Source organism: Pristiophorus japonicus, chromosome 12, assembly GCF_044704955.1.
Source record: "Pristiophorus japonicus isolate sPriJap1 chromosome 12, sPriJap1.hap1, whole genome shotgun sequence".
In the NCBI taxonomy this organism is placed as follows: domain Eukaryota; kingdom Metazoa; phylum Chordata; class Chondrichthyes; family Pristiophoridae; genus Pristiophorus; species Pristiophorus japonicus.
This window is the reverse complement of record NC_091988.1, coordinates 84,699,097-84,725,316: the sequence shown is the minus strand read 5'-3', so window position 1 is coordinate 84,725,316 and position 26,220 is coordinate 84,699,097. Positions and strand designations below refer to the sequence as shown.

The following is a 26,220-nucleotide window of genomic DNA, read 5'->3' as shown; positions in this document are numbered from 1 at the left end:
TCAGGTGAGTTTCCTGAAGAGGAAGGCAGCCACCAGAGTGGCTGAGATCAGGGCCCCAGCTGCCAACGTCACAACCAGAAGCACCTCACCTGCAGAGAATGAGAAGCCATTGAGTCAGGAGTCACTAGACTGGAATTGGGTTCTGAAAATCAACACTCACCTGGAGAAGAACTCGGAATCTCCTCACGAGTCTCGACAGCTTCACTTCCCATCGAATGGACCAGGTCCTTCAGATCAGCATCCAGAATGATCAGGGGTCCAAGGGAGACTTCACCCTCCCACACAGGCTCCGACTCTGCAACAATTCATTCCATCCAGTTACAAACAAACAACAAACAATAGCCCCAACACCCAATACCACCACAACATACCCAGCTCAGATAGGACCTCTCTCCTGCCCCTGGAGTGAAGTCTTCCTCCAGATCGCAATCTCGAGGCTCCGCAGTTGCCCCCATCACAACAGGCACAAACCTCATTGGATCCTTCCACCATGGACAGGTCCAATTCAGTCACCAGGGACCATCTAAACAAACAAGGAAGCACACCATTGGCATATGGATTCATTCTGACCAAAGAGGATCACCATTGTTGGTTAGATTTCACTCACTGGTTGGCTGGCTTCTGGAAGGAACAAGCTTTGTTGACTGAATCTGGCCTTTGATCTGCTGCAGCTATTTTCAGGTGGCAAGTGATGAAGATCTGCAGGAGACACATGCACAAGTTACTCAGTGTCAAACGCTCACTGTCTCAACATCTGGTCTCCTCTTACCAAGTCCCTGTCGTCTTCAAAGAAGCGGAATGCATCCAGCTTGAACTGAAGCTTCTCCAGGTGATCTCGCGGTGACACGAAGGAAGAAAAGGAGTCTTCGTCTCGGCTGTCCAACAGGCAACTGGAAAGAGGGTCAGAAAGAGCTGCATCATTAAGAATGGATTTCCTCCACCAAACAGTTACGAGAGTGACATATGCAGCCCAGATAAAGACCTTACCCGTTGAAGTCAATAATGTTGTATCTGGGGGTAGAGTCCTGGTCTGGGCTCAGTGTAGCTATACAGCGGTCAATATAGAGCTTCAGAGGCATGTGGTTCATGGTCATCACAGAGGCCTCGATATTAATGAGGTCACCCAGGTGGTAGATATTGGAGGTACGCTCTGCACTCCAGTTAGCTGGAAAGGGAAAGGGAATGAGAGCAGGAACACAAGCTTTGGGTTCCTCACTTGATTCCAAGGAATGGGTAAAACATGCATGGTAGATAATTGACGATCACTTACCAGTCATCAGACGCAGGGAGAATGACAGACGTCCCTCTCCTGCCTTGGTGGAGGAGAAGGGGACCCAGGTGGGCTTGATCGCATTGCTGCTCACTGTCCTCTTCCTGTGGGAAGGAGCAAGGCAAGTTTTACTTCCAATTCACTACCCCATCAGAGAAAAGGAGAGCCTGTCAATCATCCACCTTACCTGGGATAATGGCACACAATAGGGACAACTACTCCACTGGTTCTCACAATGACTCCAATATGGCTTGGCCTGTAGTACAGGTGGCTGGTGTAAATCAGCAGGTCATCCGTCATCTGGGAGAGAAAATGTGATCTGGTCAGGTACAGAACAAGGGAGTTATTCTTGGACAAGAGAGCAGTGTTTGGAGAAACACACACAGCAATTCATACTTCTATTAGAGTCCCAGCCCTATCCAAATCCATTTGAAGAGATATTGTAGGCCTCTGGGGGAAGTGAACCACAATCAAGCACTTGTGCATTTATATAAAACTCACTTGACATTGTAAAACATTAAGGCACTTCACAGGGAGGTTCAGAAAAAGGTTTGGCACCAAATCAACACAAGATATTTGACCAAAGGCTTGGCCACAAACAAAGTTTTAATAAGTGCCATAAACAGATGGAGTGGTAGAAAGGCAGAGGGGTTTAGGGATGGAAGACAGCACCAGGGATAACTGCTCCATTGGGTCTCAGTACTTTATGGTCACATGGTGATGCATATAAAGCTGTAAATAATATATTATATTTTTATATATCAATAGGTCTCAGGGGACTCTGATCTGTAATAAAAAGGACTATGGTCACAGCTTACTTTGAGCTTGCCGTATCTAGTCTGACTATTCAAGACATAACATTCCAAATTTCAACAATCCTGAGAATTCCTTCAAAGCATTGTCTTCAGTCTAGGTTTCCTCAGTACAATTTCACCATAAGCATGTTCTGCCTTTACTCTAGGGGCAGCTTAATTTGTTGAAAAATGCCTCAATTTTTCCAAGCATTTTTGCATAAAGAACACTTGAATATTTAGCAATCAGTTCCCATGATTCTTTCTACAAGTCAAAAATAGCATGGAACTCCAACTGTGTCCCAACCAATCTCAAATCAAAACTAAACCAGCAAATGTACATCAAAAAAAGTCACCCATGTAGCCACAATCCTTCATCTCACCCTCCACTGTTACATTGCTCAAGACAGTCTAGTAACCATGTACTTCAGTCCAGATGACCAGTTTATTTTCAATCAATAAAAGGTTGAATCAGGGAAAGAAACCTCCATGAGTATCTCATTTAAACAGGCCTCACTAAAATATTCTGAACATAAAGCCCAATCAAAATGAAAGCTTACATTAAAATCATATTGTTACAGGTCCATATATTTCATAGAATGTTCAGCACAAACAGTCCATTCAGCCCAACTAGTCCATGCCAGTGTTCCTCCTCCCAGGGGCCCTTTGTTTGCAGAAGGTTTTAGATCAAGAATCACATTACCTTTACTGTGCTGTCACATTCATGGAGCCCATAATGAAATAGGACGGTGTGGTTCTGAGAGTAGACCCCAGTTGGCCGACAACCTGTTGACCCCAGGGTCAGATCAGCTGCTTTAATCAGGTGCCTGGTTCCAAATAAATCCATCTGTACACTGACCAGCAGGTTCTGCTCTCCACACTGCACCATCACAGTCTGCAGTGGAGACACACTTCGCCCCTCAGACTTACTGAAACCAGAACCAAAAGCTGGGCCTGGAGGGACACGAGTGGCCTTCTGAATGCTCCATGGGAAGTCCAAGTTTCTAAACTGCTGCCTGGTATCAGAGCAACAAACCACTCCGATCAAAACCAATAGAGGCACCAAACCCTTCACTAGTTGCCCCATAATACAAACTACTGCAGCTCAACTGTTCTCTGTGGGGAGTCCCCTGATCCCCTTTTATACACACAGCCTGCCATCACCTGAAAACAATTGGAGCAGGTGTGGCTAAACTAAACCAATAGACTATTCAACATTCTTACTAATTGGTTGTTTCCAGAAAGTTTTTCACACAGACTGGTTCAGTGATCGGGAGATGCTCCAGGTAGGAGACTATCTGGGTCTCTGGGAACAAGACAAATTCAGCTTTTGTTTTTTGATGTACTGAACATTTACTGAAACAGAATATAATGAAAGAAACATATACAGACACCTAAAGAACATACATTCTATTCAAACTATGTAAATTTAATCATACTTTACAACTTCAGATAAATACAGAGCTATATTTTATTAAGAGCTTTGATAATGTTGAACTGAAAGAAGTCTATTTCCATCTCTGTACCACTGCCCGACTCCGCCCCTGCCTCGGGTCCTCTAACCCTGCAACGCTCCGAGATCTCTGCACTCCTCCAATTGTGGACTCTTGCATCTCCCTGATTTCGATTGCTCCAACATTGGTGGCTGTGCCTTCAACTGCCTTTGCCCTAAGCTGTGTGATATCCTCCCTGAACCTCTCCTCCTCTCTGCATTTCTCCTCCTTTCAGACGCTGATGAAAGGTCATCGACATTAAATTCTCATGGAAGTTCATCGACCTGAAACGTTAACTGTGTTTCTCTCTCCAAAATGTTGCCTGACCTGCTGAGTATTTCCAAAATTTTTGATTTTATTTCAAATTTCCAGCACCTGGAGTATTTTGCTTTTGTCCTCCTGTAAGACGCTCTTTAAGACCTATCTATTTGACAAGTTTTTGATCACCTGTTCTAATATCTCCACTTGTGACTCAGTGTCAAATTGTGTTTGATAACTTTCCTGTGAAGCTCCTTGGGTCATCTTATGATGTTAAAGGTGCTACATAAGTGCAGGTTGTTGTTAGTTTTAAAGCTGTACATGGGCTCTTTTACAATCCTTTTGGTGCAAGACCCTAAAACGATTGGAGACTTGTTCAGAGTGAGATCGGATTCAGATCTAAACAGGTTAACTGCCCTACAGCCTGATGCAGTCTGTAGTGACCTGTTGAGGTCCAATAGCTGATTGCATGTGGAGAATTGGTCATGTCTTGGTTTATTTTAATAAATCAATAGAAGTGATGCTGGATTGCCCAGTTCCACCAACAGAGAGGCAGCTGCACAAATGCCCCTTAAACTGAGGCGGCACCACTAATATAATTAAACATCATCACCTATTAAACTAAAATAAACTCATAATGTAAATCACAATATTATTACTCGTGTCGATAAGACTTTCCTTTCCCTGCGGTACCCATCGGTTGCAGGAGGACTCGAGTGTACCAATGGGCACCGCATGCTCCCTCTCCAGGGCCACCTGAGCATGGACAAGACCGAGGAGGAGAGACAGGAAGGCTGAGTGAACCATCCCAACCCGTGGGCTGCACTCAGTCTGGGCCTGTGAATATTTGTCTTCGCCAGGCCCTGGGTCAGAGGTCAAGTTTTTACAGAATTCTTCTTTTCTCTCGATTATTATTGAAAATTCTTTTGCCACTTGAGCTTCCCTCCTCTCCCACTCCTGGCTCCTGAGCTCACCCACATCCCCAATTCCAGCACCCTGCTAACTATCCCCTGCCCCCTCCCCCCACTGATGCTGCCACCTACTGACCCCACCCCATCCACAATTCCTGCACCCCAATGTCTGTTACCTACCTCCTAGCCCCACCCACCCCCCGTCCCTATTCCCACACCTTTCCCCTTCAACTGGTCACTACGTGCCCCAGCACCTCACCACTCGCACTGTTCCCCACCCCCTGTCCGAGCCCTGCCAAACCAGCTGGTCCAGACCCCACCCCCTGCAACTGTCCCTGCCCCCCATCCCCTTCCCCTACCTTCCCGCCCCCACCCTCTTCTGTTACTCTGGGACCTCCCCGGAGCCCTCCGCCCCCTCTCCCACCTTCCCCTGCTCACTCCTTAGTCCCTGCCCTGGAATCCCAGCTCCTGATCTACGACCCAATAGCTCACTCAGGATGGACAGGGTGGAACTGAACCAGACAGGCAAGCAGACACCACATTTAACTTCTGAACTTGTCCTGAGCTTACTAATCTTGGCCCATGGTGTTGATCAATTTGCCTTAGTGTCGGTTCTGGAAGGGGGGAAAGTCAACCAATGCCCTGCTATAATTCCTGGCCTTGCTGATTAATTGGTTTATGGAGTGCTGTGGTGTGTTGTTCATGACCTTGGCAGGAAGATGTGGAGGAAGCTGGCTGTGGTTTATTGGGGGGATTAACCGCCGCCTCAGGAACTTGTGGTTTGGTTTCGGCAGAAGCTGTGCTCAGGTAGTGTGGCGCGGCCCCATTGGAGGAAGTGTCCCGATGCGTCATGTTTTAGTGTGGTTCTACTATGGTAAAATGGACAATCCATTTGTACACCCAGTGAAAAGAAAGAAAGAACTTGGGCTGGATTTTGGGGTCATTTGCGATCGGGTTTTTGCCAGGTTTTGACCCTCCGCGGCGAAAAATCTGTCGGTCAGATGTTTTTCACCCTGTCGCGATCCTCGATTCGTTTTTTGCGGCGGCGATGCTTAGAAACACCGGGGAGAGCTGCGCCAGGTGTGCACCGGCTCACATTGTGACACCGCTGCGAGTTTCGAGTCTCACTCGACCCGTACGCCGCGAAACGCGCCCCACGATGACCACCAGGGAAAACACAGCCCTGTCGACGGTGGTGAGTTGGATAAACTGGAAAAAAGGTAAGTTAAAATTTTTAATGTTTTCATTTTTGCAGCAATTTGTGAGATAAGGGTGTTGGCAATGTTTCTTTAATGATTTTTTGACGTTTTTTCCCCTCCCAAGGCCTCTCTCTGAGCGCTCCTGGCCCCGCACTAAAGTTGGCGAGGTTCCTGTTTTTGCGCTGCAAAAGTAGTTCAACGCCTCCCTTTGCGCTCCACCTCTGGCACAGAGCCCAAATGTTGAAAGTTAAGCAATTAATCGCTAACGTTAATTGGGCAGTAAATTTCCTGCCTCGCCTCTGTTTTCACCCTGAAGACGGAAAGCCGAAGATCTCGCCCCTTGTGTCTATATAGCACATTTCACAACCACGGAACATCCAAAAGCACTTTACAGTCAACAAAGAATTTTTGAAGTGTGGTCACAGTTGTAATGACAGAATTACAGGCAGAGTCTCAGTTTAATGTCTTATCCGTAAGACGGCACCTCCGACAGTGCAGCACTCTCTCAGTACTGCACTGGAAGTGTTGGCCTGGATTACCTGCTCAACTCCCTCAAGTGGGACTTGAACCCACAACCTTCTGACTGAGGTGCGAGCATGTTACCTATTGCACCATGGCTGACCAGTTGGGCCTCTATTATGTATAATCTTCCACAGGGCCCCTATAGTTATCAAGAAAGAGATCCTGGACTTCCCATGAACAACACCAGGAGAGATCGACTCGTGTAATATATAAAGCTACTCTATGAATGAATAAGATGCGGAGGCGGTAACCCAGTCGGAGTGTTCCGATACCCAGGCAGAACGGCCAACTCCTCTTTGGACATATTCCTGGAGGTTTCATCACATGACCTCCAACCCCTCCACCAACACGTTCATCCTGAGGGCACCCCACCTTCCCATCCTGATTGAAGAGCGGAGTCATTTCCTTACCCACGCAGGTGATTCTTGATTCCCAGTCAGATAACCATTTTATCCTTTCTCCAATATTTTTATCATCAATAAACAGAAGTACTCAGAGAAAATGAAGACGACAATTTATTTTAATGCTCCTGTGATTTTTCTGCTTGCAGCAGTGTCGTGGAGATTTATCTTTATTTTGTGTAGACTCCAGGGTAATCCAGGGCGGGCCAGTTTTCCCCACAATTTCATTTTCGAACCAGATTCCCAGACCTTTTACAATGGTGGTTGGAGATTTGGGAAGAGGAATGCTGACCCCAACAATGAAAATTAACACTGCGCGGACATGGGCAAGAACCCCTATACCAGTGTGGCATTACCCCATCTCACACTAGACACTCCTTGTGAGCTGGGAGAGTGAGAACGACCATTTTTAAGCACCTGATTGAGAGTTAGTTTTGTGCTGTGGGTCTGGGTTGGGAAGAGTGGAGATTATCCTCTAACCAGTAAAGGCAGCAGGGAGTAAAAAAAAAAAGAAAGGGAGAAAAAGAGTATAGTGTCTTCCATTTCATCAGGCTGGGTCAAATCCATACCTTGAATCCCAAAAGCCCAAAGAAGAAAGCTCAATTTGTTTTAGTTTGGGTCTTTTTGTTCCCCACTCCAATGTTCTCCTTGCCTGAAGGCATTGATTCAAAGAGATTCCTCACCCTGATTGGCTGCTGTTCTTGTATGCCCAGCCAATGCATGTTTTCGTTACTTGACCGTGGTAGGGTAGGGAAGTGGAGTTTTTGTTTCATTTCCAAGTATACTTGTAAATTTTTATATTCAAAATACATTGAAAAGCAGTTCAGTACAGTTGGATGTGGTCAGCAATTTAATACAATACAGTTGGATACTGACAGCGGTTCCGTTCAATACATTTGCTTGCTTTACATTGCAGAGGTACAATTCAGGATACATTGTAATACAGTCATCAAATTACAGTACATGGAATGGGTGAGGTTACAGTTAGATTTCTTTGCAACATACATTACTGAACAGAACTTGCATTACATGGTGTTTTCAGATCATGGTGCTTTATATATACAAAAAGTTTACAAGTACAGCCCAAGGGGAGTTTTATACTGATTCCAGCCTAGGGGTGGAGTTGGGAAAGGGATATTGAGGGAGTGTTGGGTTGAGGATTGGAAAACAGCATCAGAAATTTGAATACACTCCTCATAACTGCACTTTCCAGACAGGATGTCCGGATGGTGATCAGGAGCAAGAATCTTCAGCTAACTTGCCACCGCACTAGCCAAGAGTCAGAGGCCAACTCTATTCCCCCACACTGCTCCCCTTGCTGAGATTGGCAAACACTGAGCAGACCAAGCATCGAATCTGGGATTTTCTGCTCTGTTGGCCTCAGTACCATTAACAATGTTTAGTACAGAGGAGATCAGACATTGAATTTGCCTCAGTAGGTAGCACCCCTACCTGAGGTCAGAAGATCATGTATGCAAATCCCACTCCAGAGACTGCAGCACAAAATCCAGGCCAACACTAGTTGAATACTGAAGGAGCACTGCATTGGTAGAGGTTCGTCTTTCTGATGGGACGTTCAACCGTGGCTCCATCTGGCCTCTCTAGCGGCCGTAAAATATCCGATGGGACTATTGAAAAGAGGTCAGTCCTCTACATGTTCTGGCCAATATTTATCAGAATGATACTAGGGCTAAATTATACAAACAGGCTGCTTCGACTAGGTTCGTATTCCTTGAGTAAAGAAGGAAAAAGGGTGATCGAATTGAGATGTAGGTTAAAAGGAATTGGTGGGGAAAAATATTTCCTCTGGTCAGGGAGCCCAGAAGTAGTATGAGAATAATAGGTGCAGGAGTTGGCAACCTGGTCCCTCGAGCATGCTCCACCAATTAATAAGATCATGGCTGACCTGATAATGAACTCAGCTCCCTTCCCTGCCCGCTCAAAAACCTATCACCAGCTTAAATATATTCAATGACTGCAGCGCTCTGGGACAGAGAGTTCCATAGATTTACAACACTCGAGAAGAAATTCCTCATCTTAGTTTTAAATGGGCAGCCCCCTATTCTGAGACTAAGTCCTCTGCATCCACCTGGTCAAGCTCATTATCTTGTCAATATCTCACATTCTTCTGAACGCCAATGATATAGGCCCAACCTACTTTCATAAGTCAACCCCCTTAGCGCCAGAATCAACCTAGTAAACTTTCTCTGAACAACCTCCAATGCAAGTATATCCTTCCTTAAATACTGAGACCAAAACTGTACACAGTAATCCAGGTGTGGCCTCACCAATACCCTGTACAGTTGTAGCAGGACTTCCCTGCTTCGATACTCTATCCCTCTTGCAATAAAGGCCAACATGCCATTTGCCTTCCTGATTACTTGCTGTCGCTGCATACTAACTTTGTTTCTTGCACAAGGACCCCCCCGCCCCGCAGCATTTTGCAATTTATCTTCATTTAAAATTATAATTTGCTTCTCAATTATTGCTGCCAAAGTGGATAACCTTACATTTTCCCACATTATACTCCAGCTGCTAAATTTTTGCCCACTTAGCTTGTCTATATCCCTTTGCAGATTGTGTCCTCCTCACAATTTGCTTTCCCACCCATCTTTGTATCAGCAAACTTGGCTACATTACACTCGGTCCTTTCATCCAAGTCATTAATAGATTGTACATAGTCGAGGACCCAGCACCGATCCCTGCAGCACCCCACTAGTTACTGTTCGCCAAGTGGGAAATTACCCATTTATCCCGACTCTTGTGTTAGCCAATCCTCTATCCATGCTAATATATTACCCCCAACCCCGTGAACTTTTATCTTGTGCAATAACCTTCCATGTGGGAGATTACTGGTGGACAGGCGTGTTTCACAGCCACTGCGGAGGATGGAGGAGCGTCCTGGGCAGCGCACAACCTCCCTGCAGACTTACTCAAGTACATGTGCGGGTGGAGAGATTTGGCTACCGAGTCGGCAGCGGGGCACCTTTGGGTGGAAGGGCTTTTTTTACTGTCGGGGGTTGCAGTGAGTTTTAGGTGCCATCTTTGGGCAACATGAGTCCACCTGCCTCGGAGCAGGGTGTGACAGGGGCATGGCTTCCTCGACGTCACAACGCTTTCCATTGTCCCCTGTGGGGCAGGGAGAATGCACAGCAGCCAGTTTACTGCAGGTAGGCCATCAGGTGCTGGATGGTGACCAGTGACAAATATATAAGGTCCAGGTCAATCATTGGAGCAGTAAAAAATTGTCTACCGAAGATTACAAAATATTTGTTCAATGTCTGCCATTTCCCTGTTCCCCAGTCTCATTCTCTAGGGGGCCAACATTTACCTTAACTATTCTTTCTTTATGTACCCATAGAAAATTAAGACAATTACAACTAACCCTTGAGGGATATTAAATATGGATCACATTTAGTGAAGTTACAGTACACGGAGGCCAAAACATACCTACCTGCAGTGGCCAATTAAGGAGATGCTGCTTTGGTCTATTCCCTTGGCACTGGAGAGAGACTAGAACCTGCTCACACAACTTCCTGGCTGACTGAATGCTGGATGTCTGTAACCCCATCTACCTTCTGCAGAAAGATGGCAGCAGCTCCTTATTACTTACATCCATTTAAAGGCACAATATTTAATCTAGAGGAGTGGAGATTTAATAGAGACTTTCAAAAAGTTATGAAGGTTTTCATAAGGAATGGGAAGGAGAACACTTTCTAGCAGAAGGGTCAGTCACCAGATGATAGATTTAAAGTACTAAAGGTTATACTTTCCATAGAGGGAGTGCAGCAAAGGGTCACCAGACTGATTCCTTGGGATGGCAAGACTCGTATGAGGCGAGAAATCAGTCAACTAGGCCTGTATTCACTAGAGTTTAGCAGAATGAGGAGAGCTCAGTGAAATATATAAAATTTTGATGGGTTGGACAGACTGGATATTGCCCCTGGCTGGGAAGTCTAGAACAAGGGGTCAGTGTCTCAGGATAAGGGGTAGGAAATTTAGGACATGAGAAATTTCTTCAGAGGGTGGTGAACCTGTGGAATTCTCTACCACAGAAGGCTGTGGAAATTAAGTCATGGAATATATTTGAGATATAGCAAGACAAAGGAGTATGGAGAGAAAGCAGGAATATGGTGAGGAGGGGAGAGAGAGAGGATCAGACATCATCATATTGAATGGTGGTACAGGATCAAACAGCCTACTACTGCTCCTATTTTCCATGCTTCAATATTAAATACAGGCAAAAAGGGTCAAGTGGCCTCCTACCCTGCTGTATGCGTGCAGGTTCCATCCTTTTAAACTCAGGTACTGCTGAGTTTCAACTGACCCCAAAGTGGCAGGTGGAGAGAATCAGTAAAATCTAGGCCTCCAAATCTGGTCTCATGTCTTTCAGATCAGAGGTGCTCAACCAATGGTCTGCAAAAATATTGCAAATGGCTTGCCAAGCAGCCTGGGATTTTACACAGGATATACAGCACAGAAACAGTTCATTCTGCCCAATCAGTCCATGCTCCACTCGAGTCTCCTCCAGTCTTTCATTGAAATCTAGCAGCATATCCCTTCTCCGACATGCTGGTCCAACCTCCCTCTATATACACCCATGCTATTTGTTTCAACCACTCAGTGGTAGGTTCAGGATTCTCACCACTGATTTAAAAACTTTAATAAGTCAGCTTTAAAAAAAAACATGCCATATTAGGTGGGAATCCAGCCAAGCAAAATGGTGGCTGTGATCCAAACACAACACTGCACCCCCCCTCCAATGTTTGTGATGGCAGCAGCGGCCACAAAGCCCAGGGACCTGCTCACTGAATGGAGAAAGCTGGCAGCACTGGTCTGCCACCTTAATCTCTCCGCAGCTTATGATAATTCATCCCTCACCACCGCCACTTGTTCCAACACCATGTTACGTTGGTTGGTCTTCCTTTTCCTGGAAGAATTTCACCCCTCACTTCCCAAATCCTCTTCCTGCATACGTCAGCAGCTGCAACACTAGCCCACTTCAAGTATCCTGCGACTATTGAAATCAGCCAATCGAGGCTACACTTCAGTTTGGATTTTTTCTCCCATGTATTATTTGTGCGGTCAGGTTTGTCAATCAAGTGAAGGGGAAAGGAAATAGGCAGCAGGTGCAGGGAGTAAAGGAGCTTCGAGGGTCAGTGAGTCAGTCTTTTGGGAGAAAGCCCAGTTGAATGGCACCATTACCAGCAACAGTTTGCAAACATATTTATATAATCTGCAGTAACTCCACCCTGGCCCTCATTTTCTCTGCTGAATGGTTGACTCACACCAATAGTTACAAGGGTGTTGGCTGCCCTTTGCTGCCTAAACTCATTCATTCTTCACCTGTGAGCATTAGCAGCCTTGCTCTACCAAGGAGGGCCACATAGGCAGACCCAATTTTTCACTCAATATTATGTTCCAGCTGGGATTTCAACCTTCCAACAATGATCTGCACACTACTGGGACCAATTTGGGATGAAAATAAAACCCTGTGGCCTTTAACTGATGTAAAATATTGCAGATGGGCAAAAGGCCATTTTACTGAATCAGAGAACCGGGACCGACTAATGTGCTGGAAACAGTCGGAGAGAATGGGGGCTCATTAGGGAAAGTGGGAGTGGGATGGTCGCCGTGACCAGTATCATGATAGCACAAGCAGCTGCACTAGAAATTTAGTCATTTTTTTTTTATAAAAACAGTTACAAGGGAAATGTGGAATTTAAACACAGGCAAAAGGGCCTTTGAAACAATTGAAGTTCAAAACACCAAGACCAAAGACTAATTCAAGCACTTCACATTTCAAATTTATTACTCCATTTTTTGACAAATGATAGAAAAGCCCAAATGAGAAAGGATTCAGGTGTGTTTCCTAAAGAGGAAGGCGGCCACCAGAGTGGCTGAGATCAGGGCCCCAACTGCCAACGTCACAACCAGAAGCACCTCACCTGCAGAGAATGAGAAGCCATTGAGTCAGGAGTCACTAGACTGGAATTGGGTTCTCAAAATCAACACTCACCTGGAGAAGAACTCGGAATCTCCTCACGAGTCTCGACAGCTTCACTTCCCATCGAATGGACCAGGTCCTTCAGATCAGCATCCAGAACGATCAGTGGTCCAAGGGAAACTTCACCCTCCCACACAGGCTCCGACTCTGCAACAATTCATTCCATCCAGTTACAAACAAACATCGAACAATAGCCCCAACACCCAATACCACCACAACATACCCAGCTCAGATAGGACTTCCCTCCTGTCCCTGGAGTGAAGTCTTCCTCCAGATCGCAATCTCGAGGCTCCACAGTTGCCCCCATCACAACAGGCACAAACCTCATTAGATCCTTCCACCATGGACAGGTCCAATTCAGTCACCAGGGACCATCTAAACAAACAAGGAAGCACACGATTGGCATATGGATGCATTCTGACCAAAGACGATCACCATTGTTGGTTAGAATTCACTCACCGGTTGGCTGGCTTCTGGAAGGAACAAGCTTTGTTGACTGAATCTGGCCTTTGATCTGCTGCAGCTACTTTCAGGTGGCAAGTGATGAAGATCTGCAGGAGACACATGCAGGAGTTACTCAGTGTCAAACGCTCACCATCTCAACATCTGGTCTCCTCTTACCAAGTCCCTGTCGTCTTCAAAGAAGCGGAATGCATCCAGCTTGAACTGAAGCTTATCCAGGTGATCTCGTGGTGACACGAAGGAAGAAAAAGAGTCTTCATCTCGGCTGTCCAACAGGCAACTGGAAAGAGGGTCGGAAAGAGCTGCATCATTAAGAATGGATTCCCTCCGCCAAACAGTTAGGAGTGTGACTTATGCAGCCCAGATAAAGACCTTACCCGTTGAAGTCAATAATGTTGTATCTGGGGGTGGAGTCCTGGTCTGGGCTCAGTGTAGCTATACAGCGGTCAATATAGAGCTTCAGAGGCATGTGGTTCACGGTCATCACAGAGGCCTCGATGTGAATGAGGTCACCCAGGTGGTAGATATTGGAGGTACGCTCTGCACTCCAGTTAGCTGGAAAGGGAAAGAGAATGAGCACAGGAACACAAGCTTTGGGTTCCTCACTTGATTCCAAGGAATGGGTAAAACAGGCATGGTAGACAATTGACGATCACTTACCAGTCATCAGACGCAGGGAGAATGACAGACGTCCCTCTCCTGCCTTGGTGGAGGAGAAGGGGACCCAGGTGGGCTTGATCGCATTGCTGCTCACTGTCCTCTTCCTTTGGGAAGGAAGGCGGCCAGCTTAACTTCCAATTCACAAACCCCACCACCCCCAACCGCCGTTGGAGGAAAGGAGAGCCTGTCAATCATCTACCTTACCTGGGATAATGGCACACAATAGGGACCACTGCTCCACTGGTTCTCACAATGACTCCTCCAATATGGCTCGGCTTGTAGTACAGGTGGGTGGTGTAAATCAGCAGGTCGTCCGTCATCTGGGAGAGAAAATGTGATCTGGTCAGGGTCAGGTACAGAACAAGGGAGTTATTCTTGGACAAGAGAGCAGTGTTTAGAGAAACACACAGCAATTCATACTTCTATTATAGAGTCCCAGCCCTATCCAAATGCATTTGAAGAGATATTTCAGCCTCTGGGGGAAGGGAACCTCAATCAAGCACTTATGCATTTATATAACTCACTTGACATCGTAAAACATTAAGGCACTTCACGGGAGGTTCAAAAAAAAAAGTTTGGCACCAATCGACGCAAGATATTTGACGAAAGGCTTGGCCACTTAAGCAAAGTTTGAATAAGTACCATAAACAGATGGAGTGGTAGAAAGGCAGAGGGGTTTAGGGATGGAAGACAGCACTAGGGATAACTGCTCCATTGGGCCTCAGTACTTTATGGTCACTTATGGTGATGCATGTAAACCTTTAAATACCATGTCAAACCACCAGAGGACTTATCCCCTGGAGTCCCAAGGTAACCCAGTATGCCATGGGAGCATCATTATATATTTAAAAAAAAAAGAGGTCTCACAGGCTACTCTGATCTGTAATAAAAGGACTATGGTCACATCTTACTTTGAGCTCGCAGTATCTAGTCTGACTATGCAAGACATAACATTCCAAATTTAAACAATCCTGACAATTCCTTCAAAAGGATTGTCTTCAGTCTAGGTTTCCTCAGTACAATTTCACCATAAGCATGTTCTGCCTTTACTCTAGAGGCACCTCAATTTGATGAAAAATGCCTCAATCTTTCCAAGCATTTTTGCATAAAGAACCCTTGAATATTTAGTAATCAGTTCCCATGATTCTTTCTACAAGTCACAAACAGCATGGAACTCCAACTGTGTCCCAACCAATCTCAGAAAATCAAGCCTAAACCACCAAATGTACAGCAAAAACAAAAGTCACTCATGTAGCTGCAACCCTTCATGACCTTGGCAGGAAGATGTGGAGGAAGCTGGCTGTGGTTTATTGGGGGGATTAACCGCCGCCTCAGGAACTTGTGGTTTGGTTTCGGCAGAAGCTGTGCTCAGGTAGTGTGGCGCGGCCCCATTGGAGGAAGTGTCCCGATGTGCCATGTTTTAGTGTGGTTCTACTATGGTAAAATGGACAATCCATTTGTACACCCAGTGAAAAGAAAGAAAGAACTTGGGCTGGATTTTGGGGTCATTTGCGATCGGGTTTTTGCCAGGTTTTGACCCTCCGCGGCGAAAAATCTGTCGGTCAGATGTTTTTCACCCTGTCGCGATCCTCGATTCGTTTTTTGCGGCGGCGATGCTTAGAAACACCGGGGAGAGCTGCGCCAGGTGTGCACCGGCTCACATTGTGACACCGCTGCGAGTTTCGAGTCTCACTCGACCCGTACGCCACGAAACGCGCCCCACGATGACCACCAGGGAAAACACAGCCCTGTCGACGGTGGTGAGTTGGATAAACTGGAAAAAAGGTAAGTTAAAATTTTTAATGTTTTCATTTTTGCAGCAATTTGTGAGATAAGGGTGTTGGCAATGTTTCTTTAATGATTTTTTGACGTTTTTTCCCCTCCCAAGGCCTCTCTCTGAGCGCTCCTGGCCCCGCACTAAAGTTGGCGAGGTTCCTGTTTTTGCGCTGCAAAAGTAGTTCAACGCCTCCCTTTGCGCTCCACCTCTGGCACAGAGCCTAAATGTTGAAAGTTAAGCAATTAATCGCTAACGTTAATTGGGCAGTAAATTTCCTGCCTCGCCTCTGTTTTCACCCTGAAGACGGAAAGCCGAAGATCTCGCCCCTTGTGTCTATATAGCACATTTCACAACCACGGAACATCCAAAAGCACTTTACAGTCAACAAAGAATTTTTGAAGTGTGGTCACAGTTGTAATGACAGAATTACAGGCAGAGTCTCAGTTTAATGTCTTATCCGTAAGACGGCACCTCCGACAGTGCAGCACTCTCTCAGTACTGCACTGGAAGTGTTGGCCTGGATTACCTGCTCAACTCCCTCAAGTGGGACTTGAACCCACAACCTTCTGACTGAGGTGCGAGCATGTTACCTATTGCACCATGGCTGACCAGTTGGGCCTCTATTATGTATAATCTTCCACAGGGCCCCTATAGTTATCAAGAAAGAGATCCTGGACTTCCCATGAACAACACCAGGAGAGATTGCTTCGTGTAATATATAAAGCTACTCTATGAATGAATAAGATGCGGAGGCGGTAACCCAGTCGGAGTGTTCCGATACCCAGGCAGAACGGCCAACTCCTCTTTGGACATATTCCTGGAGGTTTCATCACATGACCTCCAACCCCTCCACCAACACGTTCATCCTGAGGGCACCCCACCTTCCCATCCTGATTGGAGAGCGGAGTCATTTCCTTACCCACGCAGGTGATTCTTGATTCCCAGTCAGATAACCATTTTATCCTTTCTCCAATATTTTTATCATCAATAAACAGAAGTACTCAGAGAAAATGAAGACGACAATTTATTTTAATGCTCCTGTGATTTTTCTGCTTGCAGCAGTGTCGTGGAGATTTATCTTTATTTTGTGTAGACTCCAGGGTAATCCTGGAGCGTTGGCAGCCCTATATCCAGGGCGGGCCAGTTTTCCCCTCAATTTCATTTTCGAACCAGATTCCCAGACCTTTTACAATGGTGGTTGGAGATTTGGAAAGAGGAATGCTGACCCCAACAATGAAAATTAACACTGCGCGGACATGGGCAAGAACCCCTATACCAGTGTGGCATTACCCCATCTCACACTAGACACTCCTTGTGAGCTGGGAGAGTGAGAACGACCATTTTTAAGCACCTGATTGAGAGTTAGTTTTGTGCTGTGGGTCTGGGTTGGGAAGAGTGGAGATTATCCTCTAACCAGTAAAGGCAGTAGGGAGTGTAAAAAAAAGAAAGGGAGAAAAAGAGTATAGAGTCTTCCATTTCATCAGGCTGGGTCAAATCCATACCTTGAATCCCAAAAGCCCAAAGAAGAAAGCTCAATTTGTTTTAGTTTGGGTCTTTTTGTTCCCCACTCCAATGTTCTCCTTGCCTGAAGGCATTGATTCAGAGATTCCTCACCCTGATTGGCTGCTGTTCTTGTATGCCCAGCCAATGCATGTTTTCGTTACTTGACCGTGGTAGGGTAGGGAAGTGGAGTTTTTGTTTCATTTCCAAGTATACTTGTAAATTTTTATATTCAAAATACATTGAAAAGCAGTTCAGTACAGTTGGATGTGGTCAGCAATTTAATACAATACAGTTGGATACTGACAGCGGTTCCATTCAATACATTTGCTTGCTTTACATTGCAGAGGTACAATTCAGGATACATTGTAATACAGTCATCAAATTACAGTACATGGAATGGGTGAGGTTACAGTTAGATTTCTTTGCAACATACATTACTGAACAGAACTTGCATTACATGGTGTTTTCAGATCATGGTGCTTTATATATACAAAAAGTTTACAAGTACAGCCCAAGGGGAGTTTTATACTGATTCCAGCCTAGGGGTGGAGTTGGGAAAGGGATATTGAGGGAGTGTTGGGTTGAGGATTGGAAAACAGCAGCAGAAATTTGAATCCACTCCTCATAACTGCACTTTCCAGACAGGATGTCCGGATGGTGATCAGGAGCAAGAATCTTCAGCTAACTTGCCACCGCACTAGCCAAGAGTCAGAGGCCAACTCTATTCCCCCACACTGCTCCCCTTGCTGAGATTGGCAAACACTGAGCAGACCAAGCATCGAATCTGGGATTTTCTGCTCTGTTGGCCTCAGTACCATTAACAATGTTTAGTACAGAGGAGATCAGACATTGAATTTGCCTCAGTAGGTAGCACCCCTACCTGAGGTCAGAAGATCATGTATGCAAATCCCACTCCAGAGACTGCAGCACAAAATCCAGGCCAACACTAGTTGAATACTGAAGGAGCACTACACTGGTAGAGGTTCGTCTTTCTGATGGGACGTTCAACCGTGGCTCCATCTGGCCTCTCTAGCGGCCGTAAAATATCCGATGGGACTATTGAAAAGAGGTCAGTCCTCTACATGTTCTGGCCAATATTTATCAGAATGATACTAGGGCTAAATTATACAAACAGGCTGCTTCGACTAGGTTCGTAGTCCTTGAGTAAAGAAGGAAAAAGGGTGATCGAATTGAGATGTAGGTTAAAAGGAATTGGTGGGGAAAAATATTTCCTCTGGTCAGGGAGCCCAGAAGTAGTATGAGAATAATAGGTGCAGGAGTTGGTAACCTGGTCCCTCGAGCATGCTCCACCAATTAATAAGATCATGGCTGACCTGATAATGAACTCAGCTCCCTTCCCTGCCCGCTCAAAAACCTATCACCAGCTTAAATATATTCAATGACTGCAGCGCTCTGGGACAGAGTTCCATAGATTTACAACACTCGAAGAAATTCCTCATCTCAGTTTTAAATGGGCAGCCCCCTATTCTGAGACTAAGTCCTCTGCATCCACCTGGTCAAGCTCTCATTATCTTGTCAATATCTCACATTCTTCTGAACGCCAATGATATAGGCCCAACCTACCTTCATAAGTCAACCCCCTTAGCTCCAGAATCAACCTAGTAAACTTTCTCTGAACAACCTTCAATGCAAGTATATCCTTCCTTAAATACTGAGACCAAAACTGTACACAGTAATCCAGGTGTGGCCTCACCAATACCCTGTACAGTTGTAGCAGGACTTCCCTGCTTCGATACTCTATCCCTCTTGCAATAAAGGCCAACATGCCATTTGCCTTCCTGATTACTTGCTGTCGCTGCATACTAACTTTGTTTCTTGCACAAGGACCCCCCCGCCCCGCAGCATTTTGCAATTTATCTTCATTTAAAATTATAATTTGCTTCTCAATTATTGCTGCCAAAGTGGATAACCTTACATTTTCCCACATTATACTCCAGCTGCTAAATTTTTGCCCACTTAGCTTGTCTATATCCCTTTGCAGATTGTGTCCTCCTCACAATTTGCTTTCCCACCCATCTTTGTATCAGCAAACTTGGCTACATTACACTCGGTCCTTTCATCCAAGTCATTAATAGATTGTACATAGTTGAGGACCCAGCACCGATCCCTGCAGCACCCCACTAGTTACTGTTCGCCAAGTGGAAAATTACCCATTTATCCCGACTCTTGTTAGCCAATCCTCTATCCATGCTAATATATTACCCCCAACCCCGTGAACTTTTATCTTGTGCAGTAACCTTCCATGTGGGAGATTACTGGTGGACAGACGTGTTTCACAGCCACTGCGGAGGATGGAGGAGCGTCCTGGGCAGCGCACAACCTCCCTGCAGACTTACTCAAGTACATGTGCGGGTGGAGAGATTTGGCTACCGAGTCGGCGGCGGGGCACCTTTGGGTGGAAGGGCTTTTTTACTGTCAGGGGTTGCGGTGAGTTTGGGTGCCATCTTTGGGCAACATGAGCCCACCTGCCTCGGAGCAGGGAGTGACAGGGGCATGGCTTCCTCGACATCACAACGCTTTCCATTGTCCCCTGTGGGGCAGGGAGAATGCACAGCAGCCAGCTTACTGCAGGTAGGCCATCAGGTGCTGGATGGTGACCAGTGACAAATATACAAGGTCCAGGTCAATCATTGGAGCAGTAAAAAATTGTCTACCGAAGATTACAAAATATTTGTTCAATGTCTGCCATTTCCCTGTTCCCCAGTCTCATTCTCTAGGGTGCCAACATTTACCTTAACTATTCTTTCTTTATGTACCCATAGAAAATTAAGACAATTACAACTAACCCTTGAGGGATATTAAATATGGATCACATTTAGTGAAGTTACAGTACACGGAGGCCAAAACATACCTATCTGCAGTGGCCAATTAAGGAGATGCTGCTTTGGTCTATTCCCTTGGCACTGGAGAGAGACTAGAACCTGCTCACACAACTTCCTGGCTGACTGAAAGCTGGATGTCTGTAACCCCATCTACCTTCTGCAGAAAGATGGCAGCAGCTCCTTATTACTTACATCCATTTAAAGGCACAATATTTAATCCAGAGGAGTGGAGATTTAATAGAGACTTTCAAAAAGTTATGAAGGTTTTCATAAGGAATGGGAAGAACACTTTCTAGCAGAAGGGTCAGTCACCAGATGATAGATTTAAAGTACTAAAGGTTATACTTTCCATAGAGGGAGTGCAGCAAAGGGTCACCAGACTGATTCCTTGGGATGGCAAGACTCATATGAGGCGAGAAATCAGTCAACTAGGCCTGTATTCACTAGAGTTTAGCAGAATGAGGAGAGCTCAGTGAAATATATAACATTTTGATGGGTTGGACAGACTGGATATTGCCCCTGGCTGGGAAGTCTAGAACAAGGGGTCAGTGTCTCAGGATAAGGGGTAGGAAATTTAGGACATGAGAAATTTCTTCAGAGGGTGGTGAACCTGTGGAATTCTCTACCACAGAAGGCTGTGGAAATTAAGTCATGGAATATATTTGAGATATAGCAAGACAAAAGAGTATGGAGAGAAAGCAGGAATATGGTGAGGAGGGGAGAGAGAGAGGATCAGACATCATATTGAATGGTGGTACAGGATCAAACAGCCTACTACTGCTCCTATTTTCCATGCTTCAATATTAAATACAGGCAAAAAGGGTCAAGTGGCCTCCTACCCTGCTGTATGCGTGCAGGTTCCATCCTTTTAAACTCAGGTACTGCTGAGTTTCAACTGACCCCAAAGTGGCAGGTGGTGAGAATCAGTAAAATCTAGGCCTCCAAATCTGGTCTCATGTCTTTCAGATACTCTCCACTCTCCACTCTCCACTCTCCACTCTCCACTCTCCACTCTCCACTCTCCACTCTCCACTCTCCACTCTCCACTCTCCACTCTCCACTCATCCTGCGACTATTGAAATCAGCCAATGGAGGCTCCACTTCAGCTTGGAATTTTTCTCCCATGTATTATTTGTGCGGTCAGGTTTGTCAATCAAATGAAGGTGAAAGGAAATAGGCAGCAGGTGCCGGGAGTAAAGGAGATGCTAGGGTCAGTGAGTCACTGTCTTTTGGGAGACAGCCCAGTTGAATGGCACCATTACCAGCAAAACAGAAACAGTTTGCAAACACATTTATATAATCTGCAGTAACTCAACCCTGGCCCTCATTTTCTCTGCTGAATGGTTGACTCACACAAATAGTTACAAGGCTGTTGGCTGCCCTAACTCATTCATTCTTCACCTGTGAGCATTAGCAGTCTTGCTCTACCAATGAGGGCCTCACATTTAGACCCAATTTTTCACTCAATATTGTGTTCCAGCTGCGATTTCAAACTTCCAACAATGATCTGCACACTACTGGGACCAATTTGGACAATAAAACAAAACCCTGTGGCCTTTAATTGTTAAAAAATATATCAGATGGGCAAAAGGCCATTTCATTGAATCAGAGAACCAGGACAGACTAATGTGCTGGAAATAGTCAGAGAGAATCGGGGCTCATTAGGGAAAGTGGGAGTGGGATGGTCGCCGTGACCAGTATCATAATAGCACAAGCAGCTGCAATAGAAATTGAGTCATTTTTTTTTTTTAATAAACACTTGTTACAAGGGAAATATGGAATGTAAACACAGGAGGGGCCTTTGAAACAACTGAAGTTCAAAACACCAAGACCAAAGACTAATTCAAGCAAGTCACATTTCAAATTTATTACTCCATTTTTTGACAAATGATGGAAAAGCCCAAATGAGAAAGGATTCAGATGTGTTTCCTGAAGAGGAAGAAGGCCACCAGAGTGGCTGAGATCATGGCCCCAGCTACCAACATCACAACCAGAAGCACCTCACCTGCAGAGAATGAGAAGCCATTGAGTCAGGAGTCACTAGACTGGAATTGGGTTCTCAAAATCAACACTCACCTGGAGAAGAACTCGGAATCTCCTCACGAGGCTCGACAGCTTCACTTCCCATCGAATGGACCAGGTCCTTCAGATCAGCATCCAGAATGATCAGGGGCCCAAGGGAGGCTTCACCCTCACACACAGGCTCAGACTCTGCAACAATTCATTCCATCCAGTTACAAACAAACATCAAACAATAGTCCCAACACCCAATACCACCACAACATACCCAGCTCAGATAGGACCTCTCTCCTGCCCCTGGAGTGAAGTCTTCCTCCAGATCGCAATCTCGAGGCTCTGCAGTTGCCCCCATCACAACAGGCACAAACCTCAGTGGATCCTTCCACCATGGACAGGTCCAATTCAGTCACCAGGGACCATCTAAACAAACAAGGAAGCACACCATTGGCATATGGATGCATTCTGACCAAAGAGGATCACCATTGTTGGTTAGATTTCACTCACCGGTTGGCTGGCTTCTGGAAGGAACAAGCTTTGTTGACTGAATCTGGCCTTTGATCTGCTGCAGCTACTTTCAGGTGGCAAGTGAAGAAGATCTGCAGGAGACACATGCAGGAGTTACTCAGTGTCAAACGCTCACTGTCTCAACATCTGGTCTCCTCTTACCAAGTCCCTGTCATCCTCAAAGAAGCGGAATGCATCCAGCTTGAACTGAAGCTTATCCAGGTGATCTCGCGGTGACACGAAGGACGAAAAGGAGTCTTCGTCTCGGCTGTCCAACAGGCAACTGGAAAGAGGGTCAGAAAGAGCTGCATCATTAAGAATGGATTCCCTCCGCCAAACAGTTATGTATGTGACATATGCAGCCCAGATAAAGACCTTACCCGTTGAAGGCAATGATGTTGTATCTGGGGGTGGAGTCCTGGTCTGGGCTCAGTGTAGCTATACAGCAGTCAATATAGAGCTTCAGAGGCATGTGGTTCACGGTCATCACAGAGGCCTCGATGTTAATGAGGTCACCCAGGTGGTAGATATTGGAGGTACGCTCTGCACTCCAGTTAGCTGGAAAGGGAAAGGGAATGAGAGCAGGAACACAAGCTTTGAGTTCCTCACTTGATTCCAAGGAATGGGTAAAACATGCATGGTAGATCATTGACAATCACTTACCAGTCATCAGACGCAGGGAGAATGACAGATGTCCCTCTCCGGCCTTGGTGGAGGAGAAGGGGACCCAGGTGGGCTTGATCGCATTGCTGCTCACTGTCCTCTTCCTGTGGGAAGAAGAAAGGCCAGTTTTACTTCCAATTCACAACCCCATCAGAGGAAAGGAGAGCCTGTCAATCATCCACCTTACCTGGGATAATGGCACACAATAGGGACAACTGCTCCACTGGTTCTCACAATGACTCCTCCAATACGGCTTGGCCTGTAGTACAGGTGGCTGGTGTAAATCAGCAGGTCATCCGTCATCTGGGAGAGAAAATGTGATCTGGTCAGGGTCAGGTACAGAACAAGGGAGTCATTCTTGGACAAGAGAGCAGTGTTTAGAGAAACACACAGCCCTTCATACTTCTATTAATTAGAGTCCCAGCCCTATCCAAATCCATTTGAAGAGATATTGTAGGCCTCTGCAGGGAAGTGACCCACAATCATCCACTTGTGCATTTATATAAAACTCACTTGACATAGTAAAACATTAAGGCACTTCACAGGGAGGTTCAGAAAAAAAAGTTTGGCACCAAATCAATGAAAGATATTTGACCAAAGGTTTGGCCACAAACAAAGTTTTAATAAGTGCCATAAACAGATGGAGTGGTAGAGGCAGAGGGGTTTAGGGATGGAAGACAGAAATAGGGATAACTGCTCCATTGGGTCTCAGTACTTTATGGTCACTTATGGTGATGCAGTCTGTGATGTATGTAAACATGTCTAACCACCAGAGGACTTATCCCCTGGAGTCCCAAGGGACCCCACAATGCCGTGGGAGCAATATTATATATTATAAAAAAAGGAGGTCTCACAGGCTGGAGAGGCACTGTGATCTGTAATAAAAGGACTATGGTCACATCTTACTTTGAGCTTGCAGTATCTAGTCTGACTATTCAAGACATAACATTCTAAAATGTCAACAATCCTAAGAATCCCTTCAAAGGATTGTCTTCAGTCTAGGTTTCCTCAGTACAATTTCACCATAAGCATGTTCTGCCTTTACTCTAGAGGCACCTCAATTTGATGAAAAATGCCTCAATCTTTCCAAGCATTTTTGCATAAAGAACACTTGAATATTTAGTAATCAGTTCCCATGATTCTTTCTACAAGTCAAAAACAGCATGGAACTCCAACTGTGTCCCAACCAATCTCAGAAAATCAAGACTAAACCACCAAATGTACAGCAAAAAAAAAGTCACTCATGTAGCTGCAACCCTTCATCTCACCCTCCACTATTACATTGCTCAAGGCAGTCTCAACCTTGTACTTCAGTCCAGATGCCCAGTTTTGATTCAATCAATAAAAGGTTGAATCAGGGAAAGAAACCTCAATGAGAATCTCATTTAAACAAGCCTCTAAAATATTCTGAACATGAAGTCCAATCAAAATGAAAGCTTACATTAAAATCATATTGTTACCAGGTCCAAATATTTCATAGAATGTTCAGCACAAATAGTCCATTCAGGCCAACTAATCTATGCCAGTGTTCCTCCTCCCAGGGGCCCATTGTTTGCAGAAGGTTTTAGATCAAGAATCACATTACCTTCACTGTGCTGTCACATTCATGGAGCCCATAATGAAATAGGACGGTGTGGTTCTGAGAGTAGACCCCAGTTGGCCGACAACCTGTTGACCCCAGGGTCAGATCAGCTGCTTTAATCAGGTGCCTGGTTCCAAATAAATCCATCTGTACTCTGACCAGCAGGTTCTGCTCTCCACACTGCACCATCACAGTCTGCAGTGGAGACATACTTCGCCCCTCAGACTTACTAAAACTGGAATCAAAAGCTGGGCCAGGAGGGACACGAGTGGCCTTGTCAATGCTCCATGGGAAGTCCCAGTTTCTAAACCGCTGCCTAGTATCAGAGCAACAAACAGCTCCAATCAAAATCAACAGAGGCCCCAAACCCTTCACTAGTTGCCCCATAATACAAACTACTACAGCTCAACTGTGCTCTGTGGGGAGTCCCCTGATCCCCTTTTATACACACAGCCTGCCATCACCTGAAAACAATTGGAGCAGGTGTGGCTAAACTAAACCAATAGCCTATCCAACAATCTTACTAATTGGTTGTTTCCAGAAAGTTTTTCACACAGACTGGGTCAGTGATCGGGAGATGCTCCAGGCTGGAGACTATCTGGGTCTATGGGAACAAGACAAGTTCAGCTTTTGTTTTTTGATGTACTGAAGATTTACTGAAACAGAATATAATGAAAGAAACATACACAGACACCTAAAGAACATACATTCTATTCAAACTATGTAAATTTAATCAAACTTTACAACTTCAGATAAATACAGAGCTATATTTTATTAAGAGCTTTGATAATGTTGAACTGAAAGAAGTCTATTTCCATCTCCGTACCACTGCCCGACTCCGCCCCTGCCTCGGCTCCTCCAACCCTGCAACGCTCCGAGATCTCTGCGCTCCTCCAATTGTGGACTCTTGCGTCTCCCTGATTTCGATTGCTCCACCATTGCTGGCTGTGCTTTCAGCTGCCTTTGCCCTCAGCTCTGGGATATCCTCCCTGAGCCTCTCCTCCTCTCTGCCTCTCTCCTCCTTTCAGACGCTGATGAAAGGTCATCGACATTAAATTCTGACGAAAGTTCATCGACCTGAAACGTTAACTGTGTTTCTATCTCCAAGATGCTGCCTGACCTGCTGAGTATTTCCAAAATTTTCGATTTTTATTTCAAATTTCCAGCACCTGGAGTATTTTGCTTTTGTCCTCCTGTAAGACGCTCTTTAAGACCTATCTATTTGACATGTTTTTGATCACCTGTTCTAATATCTCCACTTGTGACTCAGTGTCAAATTGTGTTTGATAACTTTCCTGTGAAGCACCTTGGGTCATCTTACGATGTTAAAGGTGCTACATAAGTGCAGGTTGTTG

General features: G+C 45.5%; 3 protein-coding genes across 3 annotated transcripts; all 3 read right to left on the bottom strand.

The window, feature by feature from the left end:
- On the bottom strand, positions 1–7,567 carry LOC139276805 (zona pellucida sperm-binding protein 3-like). Its single transcript, XM_070894804.1, has 11 exons — positions 7,529–7,567; positions 5,820–5,932; positions 2,765–3,077; positions 1,458–1,570; positions 1,271–1,374; positions 988–1,165; positions 770–890; positions 608–699; positions 372–523; positions 161–295; positions 1–89 (listed from the first exon to the last, which is right to left on the bottom strand). Exons 1-11 carry the CDS (start codon positions 7,565–7,567, stop codon positions 1–3), a joined length of 1,449 nt encoding a protein of 482 aa, XP_070750905.1.
- Positions 7,568–12,704: 5,137 nt separating this feature from the next.
- Positions 12,705–14,294, bottom strand: LOC139276804 (zona pellucida sperm-binding protein 3-like). The gene is made up of 8 exons (XM_070894803.1): positions 14,179–14,294; positions 13,975–14,078; positions 13,692–13,869; positions 13,474–13,594; positions 13,312–13,403; positions 13,076–13,227; positions 12,865–12,999; positions 12,705–12,793 (listed from the first exon to the last, which is right to left on the bottom strand). The coding sequence occupies exons 1-8, from the start codon at positions 14,292–14,294 to the stop codon at positions 12,705–12,707; spliced, it is 987 nt and encodes a 328-aa protein (XP_070750904.1).
- Positions 14,295–22,013: 7,719 nt separating this feature from the next.
- Positions 22,014–25,804, bottom strand: LOC139276803 (zona pellucida sperm-binding protein 3-like). Its single transcript, XM_070894801.1, has 10 exons — positions 25,692–25,804; positions 24,869–25,181; positions 23,471–23,586; positions 23,284–23,387; positions 23,001–23,178; positions 22,783–22,903; positions 22,621–22,712; positions 22,385–22,536; positions 22,174–22,308; positions 22,014–22,102 (listed from the first exon to the last, which is right to left on the bottom strand). The coding sequence occupies exons 1-10, from the start codon at positions 25,802–25,804 to the stop codon at positions 22,014–22,016; spliced, it is 1,413 nt and encodes a 470-aa protein (XP_070750902.1).
- Between the last annotated feature and the right edge of the window lie 416 nt (positions 25,805–26,220).

What these genes read in the sequence shown, in the direction of transcription:
- LOC139276805 (XM_070894804.1), bottom strand. Translation starts at nt 7,567, where the DNA reads ATGCATTGGCTGGGCATACAAGAACAGCAGCCAATCAGG. An exon ending in TTGAAGACGACAGGGACTTG is followed by an intron (nt 700 to 769) that starts GTAAGAGGAGAC and finishes TGTCTCCTGCAG; the next exon opens with ATCTTCATCACTTGCCACCT. An exon ending in GATTCCGAGTTCTTCTCCAG is followed by an intron (nt 90 to 160) that starts GTGAGTGTTGAT and finishes CATTCTCTGCAG; the next exon opens with GTGAGGTGCTTCTGGTTGTG.
- LOC139276804 (XM_070894803.1), bottom strand. Translation starts at nt 14,294, where the DNA reads ATGACGGACGACCTGCTGATTTACACCACCCACCTGTACTACAAGCCG. An exon ending in CTCCCTGCGTCTGATGACTG is followed by an intron (nt 13,870 to 13,974) that starts GTAAGTGATCGT and finishes TTCCCTTTCCAG; the next exon opens with CTAACTGGAGTGCAGAGCGT. An exon ending in TTGAAGACGACAGGGACTTG is followed by an intron (nt 13,404 to 13,473) that starts GTAAGAGGAGAC and finishes TGTCTCCTGCAG; the next exon opens with ATCTTCATCACTTGCCACCT.
- LOC139276803 (XM_070894801.1), bottom strand. Translation starts at nt 25,804, where the DNA reads ATGGTGGAGCAATCGAAATCAGGGAGACGCAAGAGTCCACAATTGGAG. An exon ending in AGAGGTCCTATCTGAGCTGG is followed by an intron (nt 22,309 to 22,384) that starts GTATGTTGTGGT and finishes GAATTGTTGCAG; the next exon opens with AGTCTGAGCCTGTGTGTGAG. An exon ending in GATTCCGAGTTCTTCTCCAG is followed by an intron (nt 22,103 to 22,173) that starts GTGAGTGTTGAT and finishes CATTCTCTGCAG; the next exon opens with GTGAGGTGCTTCTGGTTGTG.